The sequence below is a fragment of the Dipodomys merriami genome, unplaced genomic scaffold (assembly GCF_024711535.1).
Source record: "Dipodomys merriami isolate MVZ:Mamm:240054 unplaced genomic scaffold, mDipMer1.0.p SCAF_7, whole genome shotgun sequence".
Classification (NCBI taxonomy): Eukaryota; Metazoa; Chordata; class Mammalia; order Rodentia; family Heteromyidae; genus Dipodomys; species Dipodomys merriami.
In genome coordinates this window covers 53,198,976-53,219,710 of record NW_027206290.1, presented here as the reverse complement: position 1 = coordinate 53,219,710, position 20,735 = coordinate 53,198,976, and the positions used below count along the sequence as shown (strand labels likewise).

The 20,735-nt window shown below is 37.2% G+C and overlaps 1 protein-coding gene across 2 annotated transcripts in view; it reads left to right on the top strand.

Annotated features, from left to right (window-relative positions):
* The window catches only part of Kiz (kizuna centrosomal protein), a 92,364-nt gene that overhangs the window by 41,921 nt on the left and 29,708 nt on the right, over positions 1–20,735 (top strand). For both annotated transcript variants that reach the window (XM_070006660.1, XM_070006661.1), the window contains 2 exons: positions 12,208–12,301; positions 20,539–20,704. In XM_070006660.1, the coding sequence (XP_069862761.1) occupies positions 12,208–12,301; positions 20,539–20,704 (260 nt within the window). The remainder of the gene's footprint in view (positions 1–12,207; positions 12,302–20,538; positions 20,705–20,735) is intronic.

Genomic DNA, 20,735 nt, shown 5'->3' with positions numbered 1-20,735 from the left:
TTGTGTACCTTTGGGTGGGAGACCCATACAGGTTTTCTCTTACTAGTGTTGGTGTTAAATAGCTTCAAATAACTAGTAAGCCACAAAAATTAAAATAGTGTCTCTAGTTTTGACTGACAATATCTGCTTTGGGCTCATTAGATTTTATAGCAGTTGTGGCTCTTGTATGTTTGGCCCATGAGTGAACTCTGCTTTATCTGTTTAAACCTGAGAATCTTCGCAGGTCTTAGGCAGACTTTAAATGTTATTAATTGTAATACACACATTTCTTTGGGAATAAATGTAAAAAAACGAGAGCCAGTGCTTCATGAAGCGACTGTTTTAAAGTAATCTTTTCTACCCAGACCATATATTCTTAGTTTAAGGCTCAAACTTTTCTTTTGTTTAGATTGTCCTATAGTCAATAGATGAAATTTTGTTTTTGTTAGGATAAAGCTGGAACTGCCTGTCTGAGTTCCAGATGCTCAGCATTGGCCAGCAGTGACGTCTAAATATAGTATAAGATAGTGAATGGCAAGGGGTAGAAGGCAGAGCAAAAGAAATTAGAAAGTCTCAACTACAGTAAAAAAGGGTTATGATTCAATTGTAGTAAATAAATGAAAATTGATAGAATACTTATTGAAATGTAAAAAGAAATTGAGACTTTTTTACTTTTTTTTTTTTTTTTTTGGTCGTGGGGCTTGAACTCTGGGCTTGGGTGCTCTTCAGCTCATGGTGAGTGCTCTTCCTCTTGAGCCACAGTGCCACTTGCAGTTTTCTGGTGGTTAATTGGAGATAAGAGTCTGTCCTGCCTGGGGTTGGCTTTGAACCATGATCCTCAGGTCTCAGCCTCCTGAGTAGCTAGGATTACAGGTGTGAGCCACTGGCTCCCGGTAAAATTGAGACATTTTAACAGTGATACTGTTGGTGTGGCTCAGTTTTTACAACTTTCAAGAGAAAAATTAAGGCAAGACTGTAAATGTAGTGAACGTGTAGCTTATTAGAATAGAAAGGCTTTCGGTGGTGAAACTTCTACTTCAGCACAGGCATTTATTGAAGTTTAAGAGTATTGGAACATAAGGTTCCTTGACATGATGAGCCTACAGAAGTGTTGTGAAAGATTTACATGTCTCAAGAACCACCTTGCACATGGGGTTATCCATGATCATCTTAGAAAAACCCTGAGGTGAGGAGGGGATCCAATTTTAAGGCATAATTATAATGACAGGGTACTGATCATAGTAAAATATCTCAGACCAGATCAGGAGGACATAATGATGAGTAACATTCCAGAGCAAAATTAATCTTGGGGAGGGTCCTGTTTCAAGTCTTCCCTGTATCTTTGTACTGGGCCTCTTCCCTACTGGTCATTTTTACATAGATACAGAGCCAGAAGCCAGATATGTCCTTTGCAGTATTAAAGCAAGCAGGCTATGGAAGAGAGAGAGCAGGATTCTTGGTAAATAGACACTGAATCAAGGATTCTCCATTTTAGGATTCCTTTTGAATATCCCCATCACTCATACATAAATGTTACCTACCAGTCTTATCATCAGTCCCACCATTTATTCATTTATTTATTTATTTATTTATTTTTGTTGGTTGTGATGCTTGAACTCTGGGCTTGGGTGCTGTCCCTGTGCTCTTTAGCTCAAGGTGAGCATTCTGTTGCTTGAGCCACAGCACCACATTGGGTTTTTTAGTGGTTTATTGGAGATAAGAGTCTCACTTTCCTGCCTGGGCTGGCTTTGAACCTCGATCCTCAGATTTCAGCCTCCTGAGTAGCTAGGATTACAGGCGTGAGCCCTGGCACCCAGCTAGTCCCACCATTTTTCATCATAAAAGCCCTTGTTACCTTATTCACCAAATTCTGACGGTATCCATGAAAGTTCCTGTGCTAGCCACAAAAATCAGCAGTTTACATGAATCAAAAAGAATGGTATTAGTTGCTGAGAGTGTTGAAAATAGAAAATATAATATAAAAGGACCCCGTATAGTCCGCAAGTTTTTGAAGTAATAGGTGTAGACATGTCAGGTAAGATGAAGATAGAAACAACTTGTTATTAAGTAAGCATCACCCTTTAAAGAAGTGTTGAATTTTAAGAAGTGAAGAGTGAATGCATGGAACTGAAGGGCATTTGGAGAGTCACAAGGAGAAAATAAATCCTTGGTTGTTTTGAACCTGTGGAAAAAAATATATTTGGCATTACAGGGGAGTTGGGCTCGAACCAGTAAACCACAGTAAGGTTATATTTTGTTTTTTAACTTGCAAAATTTTTGAGGCAGCTGGATCTATTAGCTCAAACTCGCAGAGGCAAAAGAAACTTATGATTTTAAAATTTAAAAGTAATTATGAAGTAAGGAGGCCTGTTCATTTTACTTTCATGTATTTTTGTACATGTGCCAAAAGAACATAAGGAGGAGGGGAGAAGCATCTAGAAAAGAATTACAGTTTAATTTGTTCCTTTGTTAACAAAAGATAAAGCTTCAGACAAAAGCTTATATTTTGGTGTTTTGCCTGTTTGAGATTGAACAGTTCAGTGTGAAAAAGCAATGAAAGGCACTCAAACGCCTTATGAAGACCTTTCTACTTTTTCCAGCCTTAAACCCTCTCTTCTTGTTGGGAACCATTCCAAGCTCAACTCCTGAGAGCAGAGCTACCTTTTTCCTCCTCAAGCCTTGTACACTGGTGACTATAGCAGCTACTGGGGGTGTAGGAAAGAGTACTGGGAGTGGAAAAGGGAAGTCAGTGCTCATAGAAGAAAGAGCCAAAATGTGATCATGAAGAAAGTGAAATTCCCAAGTATTTTTCAGCAGACAATGGAATTGGAAGCAGGTCAGTCACTTTGTCCCATTCCTATACCTGTTGTTGTTCCTAAAGTGGCTTCTCATCACTTCTGGGACCTCTTTGAATAATGCCTTTGTTGTTGTTTCAGTTTGAAATATAGTTTCCTTCTGTAACGCTTTGGCTGTGACCAGCTACAAGGTTTTATAATTCTTTAGTCTTATTAATACTGTAAGAAAATATTTTGTAAAACTGCTTAAAAGTGATGTTATGTAATTGAACTTATCATGATTTGTATCAGCAATTACTCTACCATTTTGAGACTACTTTTTCTTTTTTTTCTTTTTTGGTTGGTCTTGAGGCCTGAACTCTGGGCCTGGGCACTGTCCCTCAGCTCTTCAGCTCAAGGCTAGCGTTCTACCACTTGAGCCACAGCACCACTTCCAGTTTTTTCTACTTATGTGGTGCTGAGGAATCGAACCCAGGGCCTCATGCATGCAAGACAAGTACTCTACCACTGAGCCACCTTCCTAGCCCCAAGACTACTTTTTCATAGAGAAAATCAAACCTAAGTAGTCTAGCTTATTATGCCTCAACTTAAAAACAAAATTTAAGTCCTGTTTCAAAAGGCAGCATTCATCAGAAAACATACAAAAGTTATGATGTGGTTGAAGAAAAGCTTAGTAGCCTCTCATACAGGTACATATAGGCTTATATAGAAAAACACACTAACTTACCTAAATTCAAAGAGTTGATTCAGAGACATGAAATACAGTGAAGTGCTGCAAAAGAGGGACTTTAATAGCAGTTTTGCAAGATCTGTATCTGGTAGGCAGGAATATCCATAGCAATTTTGTCAAGCATTTTACCCTTCTAATTTATAAGGCAGACAACATCTTTATATTTATGGTATCAGGTACGCGACCATTAAAAAGATTCTGTAACTTACCCAACTATATTATTAATTACCAGTGAGTAATACTTTGAAAAGTAACATATTACTTCTTAAGGTTTTTTGGTAAATCAGGCTTACTATCCTTTTGAGCTTTGTGTTAAATATTACAAACTAAGAAGTAGTCAGCAGTGCACTATCATAGAAACACTGTTTTGTCTTTGGTATTTTCTCCCATTTCAGTTTAGAATTACATTTTCCCTAAAAAACATTTTTAAAGGTAGTAACTCTCCAATGTATGTAGAGGCTACTATGATACAGTGACAGGCTTAACCTAACACAGCGGCCAAACCTTCCTATTTATTAATAATAAAGAATTTTACTGAAGTCGAATTTGAATGGAAAAAATACTGATCAACTTTGGACACTTAGAAAAGAGAATGTGATCTATACTTCATCCAGAAGTTTCTTGTTTCTTAGCAGTGACAATTTAAGTAAATTTCATGAGTTGTAGAGCTAACTTTCTTATGATTGACAATAAAATTAGCCTTTTCTGCTGTTAAGGTAATCTACCATTCCTATCTGTTATGTGGAGTGGGGAGTGAGATTGCCCAGCTGTGGATCTGAACATCATTAAAAGCTATCAGAGAGTTAAGAGTTACTTCCTCAGATGGATTTAAAACTGCCACAAACACACGAACAAGTTTTTTGAACTGTCCTTTTTACAGTTGCTGTATTTTTATGTCTAAGTTATATTACAGATGTGTTTCAGTAAACCTGAAAGAATCACCATAGCTTCTAAAAGCTGGGCTGGCAGTCTGTGCTTAAATAAACATCTCTGGCAGCACCTGATGTATTTTATAGGCTCTATAATCACAGCAACATTCTGAAAGACCTTGAAGTTTACAGAGTAACTGTCCTTCACCAAGTTCCCAGATTCTTAGCTGGAGTTGGCAGCAATGAAAAGCAAATCAGTCAAGTCAGTTACTGGCATGAAATTACTGCTGTGGTGGGATGGGCATTCTTGTTCTCAAAGCTTCAAAGTGTCAGAGCAGGAGAAGGAGGGAAAGGGGAAAGGGAAGGGGCAGGTGCAAGAGGATGGGTGGGAGGGGCAGGAATCACTCAGGGTAGATAAGTAGACACAGACATCAGTTTAACTTTTTCTTCAACTTCCCACCTGTTTTTTGGTAAATGTATTTGTCTCTAATTGCCAAGAGGATTTAGCTACTCAGTGTTTTCTAGTAGTAATGTTTAAGAAATCTATACTTGTACATAAACTAAAGAGTATATAAAAATGCTTACTTTAGTAGGGAGGGGGCTGGAGAAGCCCAAGTGACCAACCATGTTATATATCCAGTATTGCCATTTGGCAAGTCCAAACCAAGCTTTTATATCTGCCTTAGACATATACCTAAAGGACCAAAAAAGGCCACACCCAAGCTACCAGTACAACTATGTGCATTGCAGCATAGCTGAGATATGAAGTCAGCTCAGATGCCCCTCAGTAGATGAATGGATCAAGAAAGTGTGGTATATATACATAATGGAATTCTATCCTTCAATCAGAAAGAATGACATCACCCATTCGTAAGGAAATGGAAAGACTTGGGGAAAAATCATATTAAGTGATGTAAGTCAGACTAAAAGAAACATAGGCTGTATGGTTTCCTTCATTTGTAATAATTAGTATGTGTCTAGGATAGTTCTAGCAGAAGATCACAATAGCTCAATAGCTGTGTACATATGACCATATAAAATGATGCTAATTGAAATGAAAAAAAAAAAAAACAAAAAGAGATAAACTTAGGAAGAAAAGTCTGCCCTAGATGTAGAAGTCCAGTGTAAAGCTGTTTCTTCAAGTGTGATCGATCTATGGACCAGCAGCATCAGCAAGACCTAGGAACTTGGTGAGAAATGCTATTCTGAGTCTCTATCCAGACCCATCAGATTCAGGGCCTCTAGGGGATGAAGTACAGCCACCTCTGCTTTAAATGAGCCCCTTAGGGAATTTTGTTCCCTCCAGTTTGAGACTTATCATCCTTGGTTATGCCTTAAACAAGCTATAAGGCTGGGATAAGAGAGAGAGCTAGTGGTTTCCAGGTAGATGGAAAAATACAGTCTTAAGATTCTTGGTTGTCTTTACTACTTCAGTCAGAAGTCAAGTCTACATCTTCTACTTTTTAGCTGGTCAGAGATTCTCATGATAGCCTCAGACATCTGGGCTATTTATTTAGTTTCTACAATCAAAAATATATGATATGTGTAAATATGTAATAGGTGCTGGTATCTAATTCATTGCAAAAATACTTGCAATGTCTTGTAGGGAAGGACTAGCTGTATTTCCTCTTACTAAAATACATCTGCTCTGTTTACTAACTAAACAGATTATTATCCAGAGTAATTAGTAGATGCTTGTCTTGGAAGCCTATCTATTGGGACTTTGTTTGGCTGAGAGAACAAGCAGCTCAGCCTGTATCTAGCACTAGCTCCACCTTTCATGTGCCATGTAGGCTGTTTTATGTTAAATTTAGTGCCTAGCACTGTTCTTGTGCTTTTTGGCTCAGGGCTAGTCACTGCCAATTGAGCTGCAACTCCACTTCTAGCTTTTTAGTAGTTAATTGGAGGTGAGTCTCATGATCTTTTCTTCCTAGACTGTCTGATCCACAATCCTCAGATTTTAGATTCCTGAATAGTTAGAATTACTGATCTGAGCTACCAGTGCCCATCCCCATATTGGAGCTTCTAATCTAACTAGAGTACACCATCAAAGATGATATGAAGATTTTGAATTCCTGCTCATCGGGCTGGAGGTCTGGTTCAGTGGTAGAGTACTTGCTGAGCAAGCATGAATCTCTGAGCTCAAACCTTAGTGCTGCAAAAAATAAAATTTGAATTGTTGCTCACAAAAGGAGAGAAACAGTACCGTCATTATTATTGATTTATGTTATACCAAGGATTAATTGTTCAAAGGCCTTTATATTTAAGGCTCCACTGTTAGTATGTAAAGAACAAAATTATTATTTTAATAATTATGAATGTGAAATAATATGTCTTTTGGATAATTGATTAAAATTACTGCCATCAGAATTAACATTGAGTAATTTTAGCATATATGAAAGTATGATTTTCATATTTTCTTATTATAAACTACCCATCATTTGTTTTTTTTCTAGGTACAGCTAATTATCTCTATTTCAGATATAATTATGCTTATAATCTCAGGCTAAAAATTTGAGTCAACTTTATATTGTTTGGATTACAATTGTAAAAAAATTGTTTTAAATATATTTTTATTTTCTTTATGTATTTGTACAAAGGAGTTGCCATTCAACAGAGCAGTTTATGAATATAGTGCCTCTTGATCAATATTACCCCTTTTAACATTCTTACCCACTCCTTCCAACCCACCCCTTCCCTCACTTTTCTTAATTTTTAGGTTATGTATTGAAGTTTTTTGCATTTAACAGAGCAATTTATGCATATAGTACATCTTGGTCTGTGTCCTCCTTTCAACATCTTCACCCCCCTCTACCCGCTCCTTCCTTTATTTTTCTCAGTTCTGTGGCATATACGGTGCATTCTTGCCTGCCTTCTACTAATTTCCCTCATTCACTCTTCTACCCCTTTCCTCTTGAACCCTATTTTGTAAGTACCCATTTCCAAGTACTTATTTGTTAGACTTCAACGTGGTCTTTCTAAAGAGATATACTATTCATATTCTACATGGATTCTATTATACTTCAGTTAATTCATTTACAACTGCTTAGGTGCTATCCAGTGTGCTTACTTCTAGATTTATAGACACATTCTAGTTCCCACTAATGAGGGAAACTATGCGACTTGTGATTCTCTCTGTCTGGCTTAACTTCACTCAACATAATCCTCTCCAAGTCTTTCCATTTCCTTACGAATGGTTCAATGTCATTCTTTTTGATGGATGAGTAGAATTCCATTATGTATGTATGTATGTACACACACACACACACACACACACACACACACACACGCACGCACACACACACACACCATTTTCTTGATCCATTCATCCATTGAACTGATTCCATATCTTGACTATGGTAAATAATATGGTAACAAGCATGATTGTGGTGGTGGCTTTAGTGTGTCCTTGTTTGTATTCTGTTGGATAAATGCCCAGAAGTGGAATTGCAGGGTCATATGATAGTTCTATGTTTAGTTTTTTTGAGGACCCTCCATACTGCTTTCCAGAATGATTTAACAATTTTACATTCTTATCACATTCATGCCGGCATTTGTTATTGTTAGTTGTCTTGATAATGGCCATTCTAACTGGGGAGAGGTAAAATCTAAGTGTTATTTTGATTTGCATTTCTTCTTTTTTTTTTTTGGTCCAGTCGTGGGGCCTGGACTCTGGGCCTGGGTGCTGTCCCTCAGCTCTTCAGCTCAAGGCTAGCACTCTACCACTCACTTGAGTCACAGCGCCACTTCCGGCTTTTTTTCTTTTTGCTTATGTGGTGCTGAAGAATCGAACCCAGGGCCTCAGGCATGCAAGGCAAGCGCTCTACCACTGAGCCACCTTCCCAGCCCTATAATGCATTTCTTTTATGGCCAGAGATGTTTAACATACTTTCATGTATCTATTTGCTTCTTCTTTCGAGAAGTCTCTCTTTAAGTCATTAGCCCATTTATTAATTGGGTTGTTGATTCTTTCAGGGTGTGTTTGCTTTGTGCATGTGTTATTTTTGTTTTCCTGAGTCAGTGAGTCTGGTATATATTATACTTGGGAGCATTTGAACAAGAGTAATGCCATTATCACACCTAAGAAAATTAACAAATCCATAATATCTTTAATATCAAGCCCATATTCAAATTTGCCCAGTTCTCTTAAAAGTATCTTTATTTCTGAACCATGAGCCCACAAGGGTTCACATATTATTTATTTTGTGTTATTGGTTACTTTAACTTTTTAGGCCTCTAACCATTTGTTTTTCTAAGACTAATATATGGGTTTGTTGTTGTTGTTTGTTTTTGTTTTTGTGGTCCTGGGAATTGGACTTGGGGCCTTCTACATGCTTAGACAAACACTCTTCCACTGAGCATGTGTACATCTCCAGCCTTGACATTGTGTATTTAGAAGAAGACAGGCCAGTTGACATCCTGAATTTGACCATTTACTAGCATACTATTTCCTGTGACCTGAAGGAAGCCACGTACAGGAAGGAAAGAATTATTTTGGCTCACAGTTTCGAGAGTGTTTGTCCATTATGGTTGGGAAGGCCAAGCAAGCAAAATGGTTAACATCATTGCAATTAGGAATCAGAGAACAGAAATATCAGAAGGGCTCAGGACAAGATAAAGCCCCCAATTACATGCCTTCAGAAACCTACTTCCTCCAACGAGGCCCCAGCTCTTACTTTTTATCATTTCCCAATAATGTCTTTATATTATGCATCTATCAGGGTTCAATGGGCTCATTATGTCAGAGCCCTATGGTCTAATCTCTGACAGCACCTTCGCAGATACACCTACAGATGTGTTTTACTGACCTCATAAGAAATCAAGTTGACAATCTAGAGATTAACACTGTGTTTCTGTGACTCTACGGGAAAGACTCCATTCAAGGATTAACCCTGGCTCTTATACCAGTTTCTTCATTTGTCCTGTAATATATCTATAGGAAAGCTTGGTTTGGGCTTAGCTGTTGTGAAGCCACAAATTCTAGATGCTATATTTTCTTCAATAGCTCATTTGTAGTATGACCCTGAACAAGTCAATCTATTGGTTTTATCCTTTTGTGGGAAATAAATATAAAAATTAGAAGAAATATTAGCTAGTTATTTCATGCCAGAATCAAGATGTAGTTACAGGTGGCTGAAGTAAAGTAACATTGGCTTAGCTTCTACAGAAAAATCACATAGTCAATCAGAGAAAATGTTCTCTCATAATTTAATTTACATGACGAGTTTAAATAACTCACCCTAATTAAACTTGCTTTTAAGCCAGAAACATAATTTACTTATTACAAGAAATATACCTGACGAATGGACTAGAATTTGATGATGGTCAGTAGTCAGTACATCCAGTGAGAAACCAAATAGTGGTACAAAATTGCTTCATTTGCATATAATCAGAACAAAAAACCTTGGTAGTGTTTTAGGACATCATTTATGTATGGCAGGAACCTAGTTGCTGAAGGAGTTTTCTGTCAAATGAGTCAGGAGCCTTAGAATCATCTTTAGAAGGATTTCAATGGCTCATCCCACTTTATTGATACTTGGGAAGAAACTAGACTTGGATCTAGGCAAAGATCATGACGATTCAGATTTATTACAGAAGATTCTTAATTGTACCTGGACTTATTTTTTCCCTTTTATTAGGAAATATTTCAATTGTACAGAAAATAAAAAGAGCCATACAGGGTGAACATTGCTATATTTGCCACCCATATTCTACCCTGGATGTTTTTATTGCATTCTCATAGTTATTAGTTTGTCCTCCCTTTTAACCAACCATCCATCTTCTTTTTTTCTGAATATTTCAGAGTGTCAGACATTCCTAAACTTGTAAAAAAAAATTTCTTGTCATGGGACTGAGGGGTGTCCCTGAGCTTTTTCACTCAAGGCTAGTACTCTGCCACTTAGAGCCACAATGTGACTTAAGGGTTTTTTGTTTTATTTTTGGTTAATTGGAGATAAGAATGTTTTCTTCCTCCAGCTGGCTTCAAACCGTGATCCTTAGATCTCAGTTTCCTTAGTAGTGAGGATTACAAGTGTCTTAATTTGTTTTGTTTTACTTTGAGAATTTTTAAACATTGGAAGCTCTATATGCCTATTACTCAGATCCACCAACTGTCAACATTTTACTAGTCTTGAGTTGCAGGGAAATGGATGGTTCTGGAAAACATCCTGCTGAGCAAAGTAAGCCAGGCCCAGAAAAACAAAGGGCATATTTTTCTCTCATGTGTGGATCTTAGCCTAAAATGTAACCTCTCATATAATTGCACACAAAGGCATATGCTTGGATACACAATTTAATTGACTGAAGTATATATAGTATATGCAGGAGTGAAACTCCATGAAGTAAATCTTTTGAACACTTACAAGGCAGTTTAACAAAATGAATGTCAAGAAGCTGAAATGAGATTGTGGGGGATGGGGTTAGGAGGAGGGGGGTGGAGTCCTTTTAAGATTGCCTAAGCCATTTTGACACTACTCATTTATGTTTGAAAACATCCTTTTTGGTATAAGATGTAACATCACGTGGCTTTGTCTTTGCTACATGTCTGTAGCTGTCACTGAATACTTCAGTCTCTAAAAAGTAATTTTCTCTTGTTGATTACAAAGTACAGTTTTATAAACCTATATATATATATTAAATACTAATTTTATCACCGAAGTTTGGAAGTTACAATTATAGCATTTAATTTAAGTGGGATCTGTATTGGAAGAAGAAGCATTATGTTTCTTAAATGAATTGAAAGTCACATTTATTTGCCTCTTTATTTTGATGGTGGTTTGATTTTTTTAAATTTTAAGTAAAATCACTAAACTTGTGCAATGCTAGCATGGAAATTATCTGAGGTGTCTTGTACAAATGTGCTTTTGCCAGGGTGAACAGAAGTAAAATTATAAAAACTAAAGATTAAAGTACAAAGAAGTCTTAAGTTTATGCTGCCTATTTCTAAAAGAACTTGTGCTTTCCATGCTACATAACATAATGACACTGATGGAAATTAATTCCATGGGTTAGAACACCAGAGTTGTTAGTGTCCATTTTCATCTAAGATTCTTATTCTCTAGCGTTCTTGGTCCTATTGAAACATTTCAGTGTACAGAAATAATGCAATGTTAATACCCAAGAGAAAAGCAATTACCGTGTATATACTGGTCATCAGCATCAGTGTGGTACAATTTTTAAAAAATAAACTATCATGCCCTTCAAAAAAATATATCTATATGTTCCAGGCTTATCTTACATGTATCCTGCAACCAGACCTAGAATGGGGACTGTGATTCTCATTCTAATCTGTGCAGCAATACAAACTTTTTCGACTCCCTTCTAAAATTATCTTCATTTTTTTTATTATAGGTAGAACATAGTAAAAATAACCAGAAGAAACTATTGCTAAGAAGGAAATGCAGTCTGTTTCTCTTAATGACATTTAAGAGATTTATCATTCATATTGTGCTTCCCAAATGCATGGTGACACTTTGGAATCACTTAGTTTTAAAATAGTCTTATGGCCAGACCAAAGCCTGGATCAATTTCATTAGATTCTGTAGGTGTGGCAATATGCACCTAGACTTTGCAAAACTTCTCAAGTAGTTGTGTGCAGCCAAAGTTGAAGATTCTTTTTAGCAATGAAAAAATCATAACCAAAGATTTAATTTAAAAAAAAGATATTTGGATTCAGAGTTTCTTGACTAGAATTTATTTGTTCCTAGACTTTTCCTGGATAAACTATCCTTCTCCTAAGTGGATTATTAGTCCTTGAAAGATATGCAACTCAAAAGTAATCCAGTACTAACTATATTTACAAATCTTTAATGTGTCTCCTGTTTTTGCCTTATAGATTTGACCAAACACCAGACTGGGGCTTATTGAAGACACAGTTGGGTCAGCATATTGCCACTTTGAAAGAATGTGACAATTCTCTTGAAGAAGAGGTAGGTAGCTACAGTGTTTTCTTAGTCAAAAAAAGTGGACTTAATGACAATGATTAGTAGTTTTTTGTTTTTTTGGGGGGAGGGAGGTTCCGGTCGTGGGGCCTGAACTCTGGGCCTGGGCGCTCTCCCTCAGCTCTTCAGCCCAAGGCTAGCGCTCTACCACTTGAGCCACAGCGCCGCTTCCGGCTTTTTTCTTTTTGCTTATGTGGTGCTGAGGAATCAAACCCAGGGCCTCATGCATGCAAGGCAAGCGCTCTACCACTGAGCCACCTTCCCAGCTCCGATTAGTAGTTTTTATTTTAAACAAAAAACAAGTTTCACGATTGTAAGTTATTCACTTGAGGAAATAGCATATGCTTAAGAACAATTAACTTGTTCAACCACTTTGGAAAGCAGTATGGAGGTTCCTCAAAAACTCCACATAGAGCTTCCCTATGACCCAGCAATCCCACTTTTGGGCATTTACCCAAATGATCACAAACAAGGCCACACTAAAGCTACCAGCACAACTATGTTTATTGCAGCATTATTTACCATAGCTAAGATATGGAACCAATCCAGATGCCCCTCAGTAGATGAATGGATCAAGAAAATGTGGCATATATACACAGTGGAATTCTGTGCCTCCATCAGAAAGAATGACATTGCCCCATTTGTTAGGAAATGGAAAGACTTGGAAAAAATTAAGTGAAGTAAGCCAGGCCCAAAGAAACTTAGGTCCCATGGTTTCCCTAATTTGCAATAACTAGTATATGTCTGAGTCAAGCAGAAAAGGTCAGATAAGTTGATGTTAGGGAAATGAACCCTAAGATATGTATTCAAATGTTTTTTTTCTTTCAGGTGATTGTTTCTAACACATTTATAAGATGATTTCTTTGTTACTTTGTATGTCCCTCCCCCATGGTATAACCTCTGCTTTCACTGTATTTGAGGTTGGTATAATTTGTGGAGGGGAAGGAAAAAAACAAACCGTTTAAATAGGGATACAGGTGGGTCCATTGCAAGAATGAGATGTACAAGTTGTTATGTGGAAAAACGAACTTTACAACTTTGGTGGGGGGGGCAGATTGGATGGGGGGGAAGATGGGAAGGGGAAACAAAGGAGGAGGCTACAATGCTTGATAAGAAATGTACTCATTATCTTGCCCATGTAATTGTAACCCATCTGTACAGTATTTTCACAATTAAAAAAAGAACAATTAACTTTTTAAATAATGATAGGAAAAGTAATGTGAGGTTTTGTGATTGGTTGGTGTGTTTTAACTTTCTGTTGTTAGGTCTTTTGCATAACATTTTGTAGAAGGATTTTTAGGGGTAGGACTTCCGTGGGTCTCTTCCACAGGGCGAAAGCGACCAATGCCCCTTGCGCCAGACCGCCTTGGCCTCACTGGGTATGCCCAGGGCCATGTGTTTCTGGCCATGTGCAGCCAGCACAAGGGCGGGGAGGCCCAGGGCAGACCCAGGCCTCAGTACCGCTGTCTGGTAAACCCAGGAGAGCCCTCCACATACTGTAACATTTTCTTTTTTTTTCTTTTTTTTGGGGGGTCCAGTCGTGGGGCCTGAACTCTGGGCCTGGGTGCTGTCCCTCAGCTCTTCTCCTCAAGGCTAGCATTCTACCACTTGAGTCACAGCGCCACTTCCGGCTTTTTTTCTTTTTGCTTATGTGGGGCTGAGGAATTGAACCCAGGGCCTCATGCATGCAAGGGTTTTCTGTCTGTATTCTGTACTTTAAAAGGTTGAAAAACCATTGGTGTTGATTCAGAAAGCATGTTTTGATTCATTACTGCACAGAGATATTAGACCAGATCTATTGGAAGGAAATATTAAAATGTCCTCCTCCTAGGAGATGACACGTATGAGGGTACATAATGGTCAAGAAGTTACATCTTCAGTGAAAGGAGTCAGGCCACTTGGAGAAGCCTTCCTCAGTTCCTTTTTAAATCATCATCATCTCATTTTAGTAACAATCATAAAAATTACCAATAAATTAATGTCAACAATCTACCCATAAAAATAGTTAAAAACAGGTAGTGTCTCAAACAATTAGATGAGGCTGAAGAAATGCATAGTTCCAAAGAATAATGTTAGCAAAATGAAAGCTGAGTGCTGATAGCTGAGGCCTATAATCCCAATTAATTGGAGGCCAGTATCTGGAAGTCACTATTTGAGGTGAGGTTGGATAGAAAAGTCCACCAGACTCCATCTCCAAAAGTAACAGCAAAAAGTTGGGCTGGAGGCATGGCTCAAGTGGTAGATAGAGTGCTATTCTAGCAAGTTAAGCCAGTATGGAACAAATAAACAAAATTATACCAGCAAGGTAACACTTGTGAACTTGAAGACAGAATGCTTTTGTGGTTTCTAAAACTGTTTTGGATTATATATCATTTCATAATAATGGGAATTGAACCAAGGTTTCACATAGGTTCTACCACTGAATTACATCTTTAGCCCTCATCATCCTTTTATGTATCTTTGAATTCTATCTTTAAGTATCTTTTAATTATTTTATATATTGAAACAATGTGAGCATTTAATATTATGGATTCAATACCTCTCTTTAGATAAAAATCTTAAAAATAAGTGATTTTCAAAATGTAAAAGGCCCTAATAGCAATTACTTGGTTTGGAGTCTAATGAAGCTCAGAAATATTTACTTTGATCTCTTGGGTAAGTGGCTAATTAAACAACCACATGTAAATGATGTTTACCTGTGGGTCCCTGTGCTGTCCGCTCCAGTCAATCCTTTCTCTTGAGTAAATACATCATCAAAGCCACAGAAACTCAGATTATGTCCCCTGGAGACCAGATAAGATCCAACAGGGCCAGCATACCTATTAGGCAATTACATAATTGAGCTACATGCTTTTAATTCAGAAAAATTTGTAATTACTTTATGTGAGGAAAAATGAGTTGGATGCGTCATTAAAATACAAAGTGGCTTAATATTTTTTGTCTCCCAAGTGATGTCTGTTTCTCTCAGGGAGAAGTTTGACATAGCAGAGCAGTTTGCTAGTAGCACTTAGTATAGGTCATGTGCACATGCATACACACATACACAGGCACACACACACTCCAGCTATGTTCACTAGGAAGACTTATTCCCTAAATGATGTACTATTTTCTTGTCCTTTCTTCCTGAATACCCATTTGCTGGCTCATATTTATTCCTTTGTTTTCATTGCTACATGAATAAATTCCCATCATCTTTAACTTAAATGTAACTTAAATAATGATGCCAGTGTTTCTCTTTGAACACCAAAAAATTATTTTCAGTGTCCATGGGGGAAGGCTTTGGAAGTCATCTGCTGTCTGCAATCGTGGTTATTAATACCCTTGCTTTCCTGTAGCTGTGTTAGTAGCACTGGCCTACATATAGAAGGGAATGTAATTTTATCACATACTTTCACATTGTTTCTCTTGGTGTTTATACTACCTGTACAGAAACCATATTCTCTTAGAGCTAGCATATGTTTTCTTTAAAAGTAATCAGGAAAAAGAAAAATCTTTGAAATATCAAGATACACAGAAAGAAAAAAAACTGCCCTGATTCTATCTATATGTAAGTCCATTCACATTGAAATGTGTGATCTTTGCTATTTAAAATACCATTGCATTGTTTGTATACATTACTCTCACTTCTCACAAAGTGAGTTGTCTTTTACACTGTTTCATGTTCTTCTATATCATTTCAAATGGTTTTAGGTCCCCTACTCTTTCTCATTTTAGTCACTTGTGGATCAGAAGTTTATTCCAATTTTTCTTCCAGTAAGAAAGTTTCAGAGGGTATCTGTACAATTCAGCTTTTTCAAATTCCTTAGAATGAATTCCTAGGTATAGAAAAGTAGCAGGTCAAAGGTATGAATATCTTTCATGCCTTTGCTCTGGAAGGGTCATCAGAGTTAGCAGTAATGGGTGAATAAGTAATTTCTTTGATTTCTTTATAAAATGAAATACTATCAACTTTTAAAAAATGTGTTTGAGAGGTAAAAATGACATACAGTTTTATTTTATTCATTTGACCTTTCTGTTACAATTGAGGTCAAATATTTACGTACCTATTTGTTAGCCATTTGTATGTCTTTTATAATTCAATAGTTCATGTTCTATGCTCATTTTCCTACTATTATTGGTTCATAAGAACTTTCAAGATACAAATTTGTACATTTTGTCACAGTATTTCTAGCGGCTTGATCTTTACCTTTCATTTTTCATAATAGGGTTTTAGACACAAATCATTTCCACTAACAGTTTTATCCAGTTATGCATTTGAATATCATAATTGATAAGTTTCTAGGTATAAATTTAGTCAGCCCAGGTGACTCTTACGGTTTTAAACATAGGAGGATTCATATTTAAAACTGAACTTTGAGGAAAATTCTAGTAGAAATTTTAGGAATACTATTAAGTGTAATTCATAGTGATTTATTTATCTGTGTGTGGTAAGATCTGAAATGTGCAGGTTATAAACATCAGTCATCTTGTAGGTATCATTGTGTCCTGTGATGTAACTTCTAAGACCTGTTTCCTAGTTCTTGAAAGGCCCCAAAGCAAAGGACTAACTTACTGATGTTAACTTAGGCTTCATTTTTCTGAGAAGGGTGAAATGCTCTCCAGTTTCCCTTCCTGAGCTCAAAAGATAGCTAATTCAAAGAGACTTTATCAGTAACAGGTATGTTTAAACCTATGCTTAGTTCATTCATAAGCGCTATCAGAAAAATTGTTCTCTGGCAGTAATTTTCAGAGAAGAAACTCCATTTTTGCAGGACCCATTCAATCCCAGTGTGAGATATGTAAAGCATTTTATTAACTCTTCTCTGGGCTTTTGTCCCTTTGCAGCTATGAGTTAGTATCTTTACTTTCATATAAACTTTTTCAGATAGGGGCTTACCTTAGAAATCAAGATTTCTGAACAATCTACTAATACTATCTGGAGAATCTTATGGATGTTTTCCTGGCTTAGCAGAAGGTTTGGGGTGTTTTTTTGTTGTTGTTTTTTGTTTGGGTTTTTTTGTTTTGTTTTTGTTTTGTTTGTTTTGTTTTTTGTCAGTAGTGGAGCTTGAACTCAGAGCCTGGGAGCTGTCCCTGAGGCTCTTTGTGCTCAAAGCTAGTGCTCTACCACTTGAGCCACAGTGCCATTTCCGGTTTTTGAGTGGTTAATTGAGATAAGAGTCTCACGGGGGGGGGGGGGGGGGGGTCTTTTCTGCCTTCGAATTGTGATTCTCAGATCTCAGCCTCCTGAATAGCTAGGATTACAGGTGTGAGCCACCAGTGCCTGGGCAAAAGTTGTTTTTGACTAACAACTATAACTAGTCATTACATAGGTGGCTTTTGTTCTATCCATTTATTATTATTTTCTGCTTTTTAGTGGCTTATATTACAGATTCTTTACAGAAGATGTATTAGGCAGATCCATTGCCTTCTTTGAAGCCTCCATGGTCCAGTAGTCAAGCCAGCCACTCTCATGTTGCAATTTGACATGCACTAAAATCTTTGTAAAGTGCTCATCTTTGAGTAACTTGGTGGACCATGAGTACGTGCAAAAGAGGTTAGGCAAAAGGGAAACTACAAGAGAAATCCACACAAGTAAAAGTCCATTGGTTATAGGAGCTTGTTGCGGGTGTGTTAACTCATTAATGGAAATAGTCATTGTTAGTCAAGTGTTCTTAAGCAAGCAGCTTATGCAAGCACTTGTACAAGAATCTACAGTTAGGTAGTTCCAAGGAAACCTCCATGGAGGAAAATAACAGAATGTTCCAAAGCTCTCACAGCTGTTGAAGAGCTTCACATCAGTAAAGCTGCGTAATGCATGCATGCACAGGAATTTATCCATTTTGGTTTTGAAATTCCTTTTGATTTTTAAAATTAACTTTTTGACCATGCTTGGCCAAAGACATGTGTAATCCACTAATAAGGCAGACTTATTATAATGTAGTTTTGGAGAATTTCTTGCATAGTTCCTGTCATAGGCATACATACATACCTAAGGGTTCCTTCATGCCTCCCTGGCTCTATTTTGTTAAGTTGACATAAATGGCTCCATTTTGATCCTGATAACTTGCAAATGCCAAATCAGTTTGGCATTCAGGGGAGGAGAGGAATAATAAAGTGTTTTAAATTGCTAAAAAAAAAAAATCTATGTATCAATACTAAACAAGCCATTGAATTCATTTAATAAAAAACCCTATGAATCTTTACAGACAAATTTCACAGTAGAAAGTACAAAAAAAAAAAAACTTCCACAGTCCTTTAACAATTTTATTCTTAAAATGTGTGTTAACACTGTAACTATTAACAGGTCATGTCAAGAAATTATTAGTTATAACTATTGTAGTAAGATAATAGGATTTAGAAATACATAATTGAGGGTCTCAGAATGTATGGATTACTTTAAACTTCAGAAAATGAAAATTATAGCTTTCACTATAGGATTTAGGTCAGTTCTTTTTGTTCATATTTTAAAATACTTTCTCTATGCCCAGTAATACTGAGTACAGACTGGAACAAGATGAGTGGAGCTCCCAATATTCCCTTAACAATCCAGATAGCACAGTGAGAGTTGAGAGAAGGATGTTTAAGGAAGAAGTGTCTGTACTTTGTGTTTCTCTTCCTGGGCAGATTTCAGAAGCAAGTATAGTAGATAGTTCCATGTAAGCTGCCAAGATGTGGCTGGATGACAGCCAGAAAACGAAGATGAGCCTAGGCCTGGGCTTCAAGACAAGACTCTGTGCCAAGTCCTATTGGAGTACTGAACAGGTTATTCCAATAGCTATCATAACTGGAATAAAGTTCAGGGACTAGCTTATACAAATAGAAAAACCCCTGGTCACTAGAACTGTACCACAGGAAGATCTTAGCTAGCTGCAAAGGCTAACTTAACACCATGTCCTTTGGCCAAGGACTAGAAACCCCCTTCTCCCAAATCAGCTACTATATATAGCTTCCATCATAGGCCATAGGACCAGGAGGCCAGCAAGTTTTAGGGAGGGCAGAGAGCAAGAGCTTTGAGAGATGTCAGGGCTGAAGGCAATGGACATCAAATGTTGTCAAGGTCAAATGTACAAGGCTGGGCCTTCCATCTCTGCCTTAATGATTCTTCACTAGTGCATCTTCACTCCATCCATGGTTAATCACAAGAAATGATTATTCCTTTCTCCCCCATTAACTAAATAATTGCTTTGTCATTTATACATTCATAGAATATAGATGACCTGTGAAGTTTTGCCAAATTCTGCTTTTTATATTAGCTTATAAAATCTTCAGTCCATTTCTTAACAGATTGGGTCAGACACTGGCTATGGGTTTTCTATCATCAGATGAAAGGTCACGTCCATTGCCATCAGGGTTTCTGTTCCAGAGCAGATTGCCACTTGCTAATACAAGTGAACAAAGCATACAATCTGGCAGTAGAATGATGTGATCAGTGATTTTCTCCTAAGCCTTTATTCCTTGTTACCACAGTATATGCCTGAGGGACAAACTGATGGTCTAGAAATTAAAAGCCAGGCCCTGTTAATTGCTACTTTTTCTTCACCTCTCAAGTTGAATGTGATAAATCTGATAAAATCAGAGACATCTAGTGCTCTTTGAGAAAAAGATGAGCAGCGAGTGACAGATGAAGTTTCCCAGCTCCCCAATAACTTACAGGCAAGTGTAGATCATATTTATCTTTGATTTAAAATTAGAGTTCAGAATCAGGTCACTTATCTTTTTGCTCAGTGAAGACTCCTCAGCCACCAAGTTTTTCTGTAATCTTCCCTATTGGGAGGGAAGTTAAGGGTCATTACTATCTAGGGAGATGAGGGAACCAACCACAAGATCGTGTTTTTTTCAAATCTCTCTCTCAGTCCAGACCAGCCCTTTGTTGCATTTCTAGGAAACGGGATTCAAGCAATTAGAGAATAAATCTTTCCTTCAGAAAGGTGTTCTAGGGCTCTGACTTTTGGGTATATCAAAGGAAGATTAAACTGATTCAGATCAGCAGAGATTATCACATCAGAACCTTGTATATTACACAAGATTCATTCCTCAAAAAAAAAAGTTAGGTGAAAATTGTTATATAAAATTAAATTGTTTTGAAAATAACCAGTTATATTTTATCTTGAGGACATTTTAATTTCAGTGAATGTCAGGAAACAAACTTAAGTAAAGCTTAACCTAAAGTTATATTTAAAGTCTACATCTTTGAAACTAAGGGGAATGTGGTTACAAATTGTTGTGCTTTCTTTGAAACACTATAGGCAACAGCATTAGTGAAAAAGCCTCCTACAGAAGAGAGTGACCATAGGTCAGCTATTCACAGTAATGAATCATCCTGCAGCTTGCCATCTATTCTGAATGACAATAGTGCAATAAAGGAAGCAAAACCCCCTCTGAGGCTCAACAGTGTTCTTACAAGGGAACAAGGTAACTATTGTTAAAAGTCTGTCCACAGCAA